The following is a 7380-nucleotide window of genomic DNA, read 5'->3' as shown; positions in this document are numbered from 1 at the left end:
GTGTAAAATAACTAATAGTGACATGTAACACATAGGATATTAATTATTAGCTGGATATGCTTCTTATCCCCCTGCCTCCCAACAAAAAAAAAAAACAGCTCAGTAGAATAAGTAATGGTGACTTGATCAAAAAGGGTAAAAGCTAATATTGGTAATATGCCACCTACGGGAGATAGCGATATCCAATAAAAACAGTGGTCCCATCAATTCAAGTCAAGCATTCCGAAGAGTCAAGACTCCGAGTGGCTTTCCCTGTTTATTTATAGGTTGTTTCTATCATCATTCTTTTATTATCTCTTGATACAGAGAAGTATTACTATATATAAAATTTTTACAGCAAATTATAAATGGTAAATTGATAACATTTCTAATTTAAATATATCTACTTTTTTTTTGTTCATTAATAACAATCTGTCACATTGTAAAAGTGTTATGCAAATACTATTTCTCTTTTATATATATAAGTAATATAACCCATCATATTTTCAATTGCAACCATCTCTATCTTCTTCTTTTTCTCTCTCTCATATAGATAATATGGAAGCTCACAAGTTGAGAAGTGTTATGTATAGGCTAGCAGTAGTAGTTGCAGTGATAATGTTGCTTCAAAATCCAGTGTTGGGTGCAACAGATGAGTGTGTTTATTCAGGTATCATAAACCTTGGAGACTCGAATTCTGACACAGGAGGTTTATCAGCAGCATTTGGACAAGCCCCATATCCACATGGAGAGACCTTTTTCCATGCCCCTGTTGGTCGCTTATGTGATGGCCGTCTGATCATTGATTTTATAGGTTTTCTTTTTCTTTTATAATATTAATCTTTTAATTAGCACTATTTGATATACTTTCCACCATAGCAAATTACTCTTCAGAACTGCCATTCAAAATTTCATAACTTTTTTTTTTTACCAGAAAATTTTCTTAACTTCAAATATATTGTACTTTTGTCAATTTGCATTGAGCACCAAGGCATGGTTTTTATTTTATTTTAATAGCATTGACGACATAGAAGGAAATAGATAAATAGTGTAGAAAGTAGAAAACACTTCTCATTTATTTATTTATTTATTTTAATAGCATTGACGACATAGAAGAAAATAGACTTTTTATTTTTTAATAATAGTAAATATTTTAACCCACACAAAAGGAGGAGAAGATCTTAAAGAAACTGAAAGTGGTATATATCACAAAAAACTTAAGTAGGGTAGAAAATAAACCATACTTCTCATTTATTTTCCTTTTGTCAGAATTCATTAAAATAACATGGCCAAAAGTGAAAAATTATTAGAATTTATCAGTAAAAAAGGAGAAGTGAGATATTTGCAAAAGAAAAAAAAATAATGAAAGAAAGAAACACCATGCTACTTTGGCTGGAGAGGAATTCAAATCATCTAAATTTCCTAGGGTACTTTATCAAATATATTTTCTTAAATCTTAACTATTCTTTAATGATTTAATAGTCTGGATTTTGTTATGTCGTCATTTTACTAACAATAATTTTAATTGTTTTGTTTGCAGTATTATTTTATTATTTTAAGAGTACTATTAGTAAAATGCTGATATGACAAAATCTAAACTTTTAGATTATAAAAGAGTAGTTAGAATTTAATAAAATTTATTGTTAGAGTACTTTAGGAAATCTAAAGGATCTGAATTCAGTAGAGACCACGTGAAGCGGATATTTGTCCACATTCTTTTTTTTTTTTTTTTTAGCTAAATTATTTGTCAGCATTTTGATTAGTTTATCTTTAAAGTTCTTTTAATCGGGACATCATCAACCAACACTCTGTATAAAGACAGGGAAAAACATAAATAAAAACCACCGCCAAGCCCCCATCTTTTGAAAGATATTATTTCAATATATTTTTACTTTGTAAATAATTACTCCCTGCACCATTAATTTATTTTAAAAGGAAATATTAATAATGGTAGGACTAATTTGTAATTTTCGATGAAATTAGATGGTTGGCTGCTTAGACTAAAGTGTAAGAAGCATGTGGGTTCTAGTTAGCTCAACTGGTAAAGTCTTTGATGATTGTATAAGAGATCTGGGGTTCAATCTCCGCCTACACTAAAAACTAATTGGTGTCTTGGTCTGATGATAAAGAACTATCATTAGAAATAGACACTTTAGGTTGAAACTTAAAAAAAAAAAAAAAAAAAAAAAAAAGTGTAAGAAGCGTACTATAAACCAAGTAATAATTAGAAGACTCATATGCTAGGGGGAAATTTGGGATATTTGTCACAAATGCACATTTGAGTGTCGAATAATATTAGTTTTATATTTCTTCCTAACTTTTATATTTCTTCCTAACTATGTATGTCGCCATTAGTTTCTTACTGTGTGACCCACTTTTTGTATCCATTTTAATTTAGCTTTTTAAAAGTAAGATATATGTTAGATATTTTAATGCTAAAAATAGTATCGTCCTGTTTGGTAAGAGTGTTTAAATATAGTTTTTTTTTTTTTTGTGCAATCCATAAAATGGTGGGTTCCACACTTGAATTTATTGTTTGACTAATATTTTTTAAATATAATTTTCAAAAAATTGTATCCTATTTTCCCGATTTAGAATAAGATTTTGAAAACAGCTAAATGGGTGTTTTCAAGATACAAAAAATGTTTATAATGACATAGTTATAAATAAATTAAAAACAATGGACCCCACATTACTCTTTTATCTATTAAATTAAGGAACTTATCTTTATCCCAAAAAGAATTCACACCCTTTAAATTTGAAACTTAATGTTTTTAAAAAAAAAAAAAAGTACACGATGATCTCTATTCTCTTATCATTATCCACACAAAAAAAAAAAAAAAAAGAGTAATCTATAGATTCTACACATTACTTTTTGTAATTTTTTTTTAAATCTCAAAAATAGAAATGGTCTCCCAAACAAATTTTTTTTTTTTTTTTTAGTATTTTGAAAATTGTTCTTAAAAGTGGGAGCCAAACACGTAAAATATAAAAATTATTATCTGAAAACTAGTTTCAAGTTCAATTTTTTGAAAATTGTTTTTATATTGTTTTGAAAACAAAAACAGAAATCCTCCTATCAATCAGACCTGTAAGCATTGTGTTAGACATATTGTATTAAAATTAATTGGAGTGGGAGAAATGAAAGAAAGTGTATTTAAAAAAAAAAAAAACTAATTTATGGACGAAAACAAATTTTTAAATAAAGTTTAGGGTGGCAAAAACAATAACTTGTCCTTTTATATTACATTGGTTTGATGAGATACCTGATGGTTTTCTATTTTCTAATAAGGTAACAAATTAAAATCCTATAATTTCAAAAGAAACAAATTAAACTTTCAACTTATATTAAAATTTAAACACAGTTTTGTTCCACTTAAATGGTTTGAGGTTTAATTTGTTAAGATTTGAAATTTTAGGGTTCAATTTGTTATTTTTGAAAGTATAAGATGTAATTTGTTACTTTTTAAAACTTCATAATTTAAATTGTTACTTCATAAACTATAATGTTTAATTTTTTACACTCTTAAACTATAAGATTTAAATTTAAATTTTCTTAATTATCGACTTTTTATAACATTTACTTATTTGATTGGGGTATTTCAGCTGAGAGCCTAGGACTACCATATTTGAATGCTTTCCTTGATGCCGTTGGATCCAACTTCACTCATGGAGTTAACTTTGCAACTGCTGGATCCAGCATATTACCCCAAACTAGAACTCTTAAGCAAAGTGGTTTTAGTCCTATCTCTTTGGATGTTCAGTGGGCTCAATTCAATGATTTCCATCGTAGAACCCAAATTTTTCGTCAAAAAGGTAATAAATTCACATTTTGGTTCAATTTTACATGCTAATGCTTTACTAATAATAAAATCTATGGCATTCTTATTATGAATCTTTTGGATGATGCCTTGCCTAGAAAGCATTTTTCAGGAATTATTGCCCAAGCCAGAATTGTTTTCTAGTGCTTTATATACAATCGATATTGGTCAGAATGATTTGACATCAGCCCTTTTCCTTAACAAGTCTACCGATCAAGTTAAAGCAGCTGTTCCTGAAATGATGGATCAGTTCAAAAATATCGTTAAGGTATGCGGATATAATGTTTTTGAATCATGATTGATGTTTTATATACAGACCTACTCGTGTGAAAAATCTTTAACTCTCCTAATTGGTTTGGATGAATGTTTTTCTGTAGGTTTTAGTTAGCTTAACTAGTGAATAAGAGACGGGCCCGTTTGGTAGAGGAGTTTGAGTAATGTTGTTTGTAGTTTTTTGAAATACGTGTAGGTGAAAAAGTGTGTGAAAATTTGTTTAATGTTGTTTAAAAATTAAAAATGTGTTATTTAGCTACTCTACCAAATAGGGCCTAAGATTTAATTCCTGCTTACACCAAAATTGATTGGTACCTTGATCTGATAATAAAAATCTATCATTGAGAACAGACGCTATAGGTTGAAATTATTTATAAAACTAAATAAATAAATAAAAGACTAATACTTCTATCATAATATATATATATATATATAGATCGTGAATGAATGGGTCTCTATTATTACAAGTGATGTTGAGATCATGTTAGCTTTATTTTGGCTTAGGAATAGAATATGTTAAAATTGAAGTTAAATGATTAAATTTATCATTTTCTAATCATTTTTTTTTTTTTACAAGAATCAGTAATTTAAAACAATAATAAAGAATCTCACATGTTACAATTATGAATAAATTTTTAAATTCAAGATGATTTTCTTGTAATGGTTTAGGATTTTGAGAGATTTAATTTATCTCAATAGAAAATTGATTTTTGATGTACTTTACTTAAATGTACATTGGTTGGTATATATCGTAGAATGTATATGGTCAAGGAGGAAGGTCATTCTGGATACATAATACGGGTCCCGTTGGTTGTTTGGCGTACGTGTTGGTACGACTGCCAGTCAAGGCCGCACAATTGGACCATTTTGGATGTGCAACTCCTTTCAATGATCTTGCTCAACATTTCAATAGTAAATTAAAAGAAGCTGTTGTCCAACTTCGAAAGGATCTTCCACTTGCTGCATTCACCTATGTTGATGTTTACTCGGTGAAGTACAATCTCTTTACTCAAACAAAGAGACTTGGTAAGCCCTCCATATATCCCCCCATAAATGATATGATATGATTTTTGAGCTTTCTCAATTTTCAATTCTCAATTTCTAATTTCTTAGCTTATATAACCATTCTCTCGTCTAATTTTATAATTTGTTGATTTTTGTAATTTTGAGTAGTCATTGTAAAGTGGTGGGTCATACTAGGCATAAAATATTCACCATTCATAATCACATAAGTCAACAAATTGTGAAATTGAATATTTAATTGGTTGTATTTCTAGAAATATTCATTGACTTATTCTAATAATGTTAAACAAGAGACCTCATATATACTAATTAAGGATACCTTGTGAGTTAGAAATTAAGATGGTAAAATAACTAATTAAGGATTGGGAAGCATATGAATCCAAATCTTCTTTCCCACAAGGGAAAATTCACCACAGCATTTTTCCTTTTACAATCATCAACTTTCTTACCTCCTCAATCGGCTGGCTAACTTTAATCTTTAAGTAGCCTCACTTGATTTTGATTTTCAAAGAGTCAAAGACTTTTAATACTTTAACCATTACTTCTTCTTTTTTTCTCAGTTCCTTTTCCCTCTCGAGTAAGTTATAATGCAATATTACACGCATAATAATGCATTAGCCAAATGGACAGTCAATTCTTTGTTGGAAAGTGAATTGCTTGGGGGGGTTGTGGGGTACGTGCTCTCTCGGTGATACACTATTTTGTTTTGATTTATGACTTCGTAATTGGTTGGTTTTTTGGTTTCTGGGGGATTTGTTGGTTTCTTTCATGTTTTCTTAATTTCTTGTTCAATGTACGTAGTGGGTTATACTATTATCTTTCTCTTGATATATATGGTTTCTATTAAGAAAAAAATGATACTAATTAAGTACCTTACTGCAACTATGTTCATGAAAGATTAAATAATAAATGATATATATAGTTTTTTTTTTTTTGTTTTTGTTTTTTTTATAAGAAGTTGAACTATAAGATTCTTTTTTCTTTTTTTCTTTTTTCTTTTTTGAGAAACTGAACTATAAGATTCTTGATAATGTGTAATGTCTAGATTAGGTTATATAATTAATTCTTCTTAAAAAAAGGTTATATAATTAATTGCAGCATGTAATTCTTAACTTTGATATTATATATATTATTATACTACTACAAATTAAATATAATTTTCTAATCCAAACTGAATTTATGAAGAATTAGTGATTTCATAATTTTCAAAGATTTAGTGGAACTTGTAAATAATTATAATTATTATAGATCCAAAGTTAAGCATTACAAGTTTATAATTATATCCTTGAAAGCCAAATAAAATAAACTTTATTAAATCAGAGCTTGGGGTAGTAAGGGAAAATTGGAAATTGACACTGCCTTAACTGGAAGTCACATCTAAGTTGAACATTATTATTATTTTTTTTTAATTTTTTATGTTAGTATCAATATCTTTGTTTGTAACTATATATAACATGAAATTTTCAGGGTTTAAGGAATCACTGAAAACTTGTTGTGGTTTTGGACGCAAGTTAAACTACAACAAGGATGTGGTATGTGGAGCGACTAAAAAGGTGCATGGCAAAGAAGTTTTAGTAGCGAAAGCATGCAAAGATCCATTAGTTTGGATTAACTGGGATGGTGTCCACTACACTGAGGCCGCTAACAAATACGTTTTTGATCAAATAGTTGGTGGTTCATTTTCTGATCCACCCATTCCAGTCAAATTGGCCTGCCATAGGCATTAATTTAAGCAGGGCATTCCAGTCATATTTTATAAGCCTTGTTAGAAATAAATAAAAAATAAATGCTAAAGGTATTACAAATTGTTCACAATATAATATGATAATAACTGCGATTAATGATGAACTTCAATAACATAATTAATGAATATTTGATTTTTTTTTTTTTTTTTTTTGTGATTAGTAACATGTTACTTTGTAAGCCTATAGCAAAATAACTTGTAAAAGAATCTGACAAAGACCACCTTGCTAAGACGTGGAACTTCGTTAGCATTCTTGTACACCCAATTAAACTCCAGCAGCTTAAATCTTGCATATAGCAATCTGACCTCATTGAAAAATTAGCAATTCTCCAATGCACTAATTTGGATTTGTTGGTCATTGCCTTGACACAATTTTTGGAATTACCCTCAATTACCAGGTTCTTAATCTGCATTTGACTTGCTAATTCCACTGCACACATAAAAAGCTTTGGGTTTCGCTTGGACAGGAACTTTACTTTAGTATTCACTGTTTTTGAGCAAGGCTAATACCAATTGCCCTCTCTATCTCTAGCTATCCCA

At 28.9% G+C, this 7380-nt stretch overlaps 1 protein-coding gene across 1 annotated transcript; it reads left to right on the top strand.

Moving 5' to 3' along the window:
• The first annotated feature begins 537 nt into the window (after positions 1-537).
• Positions 538-6840, top strand: LOC111996160 (GDSL esterase/lipase At3g26430). The gene is made up of 5 exons (XM_024028111.2): positions 538-793; positions 3586-3795; positions 3899-4068; positions 4829-5099; positions 6564-6840. The coding sequence occupies exons 1-5, from the start codon at positions 538-540 to the stop codon at positions 6821-6823; spliced, it is 1167 nt and encodes a 388-aa protein (XP_023883879.1). The 3' UTR covers positions 6824-6840.
• Positions 6841-7380: the final 540 nt, after the last annotated feature.

This window comes from Quercus suber, unplaced genomic scaffold (genome assembly GCF_002906115.3).
Source record: "Quercus suber isolate HL8 unplaced genomic scaffold, Cork oak 2.0 scaffold_225, whole genome shotgun sequence".
Lineage (NCBI taxonomy): Eukaryota > Viridiplantae > Streptophyta > Magnoliopsida > Fagales > Fagaceae > Quercus > Quercus suber.
Note: the sequence above shows the minus strand (reverse complement) of the source record. Positions and strands in the feature narration are given on the sequence as shown.

Coding starts and splice junctions, on each gene's coding strand:
- LOC111996160 (XM_024028111.2), top strand. CDS start 538: ATGGAAGCTCACAAGTTGAGAAGTGTTATGTATAGGCTAGCAGTAGTA. Junction 4,069..4,828: donor AGTTCAAAAATATCGTTAAG/GTATGCGGATAT, acceptor TATATATCGTAG/AATGTATATGGTCAAGGAGG. Junction 5,100..6,563: donor TACTCAAACAAAGAGACTTG/GTAAGCCCTCCA, acceptor TGAAATTTTCAG/GGTTTAAGGAATCACTGAAA.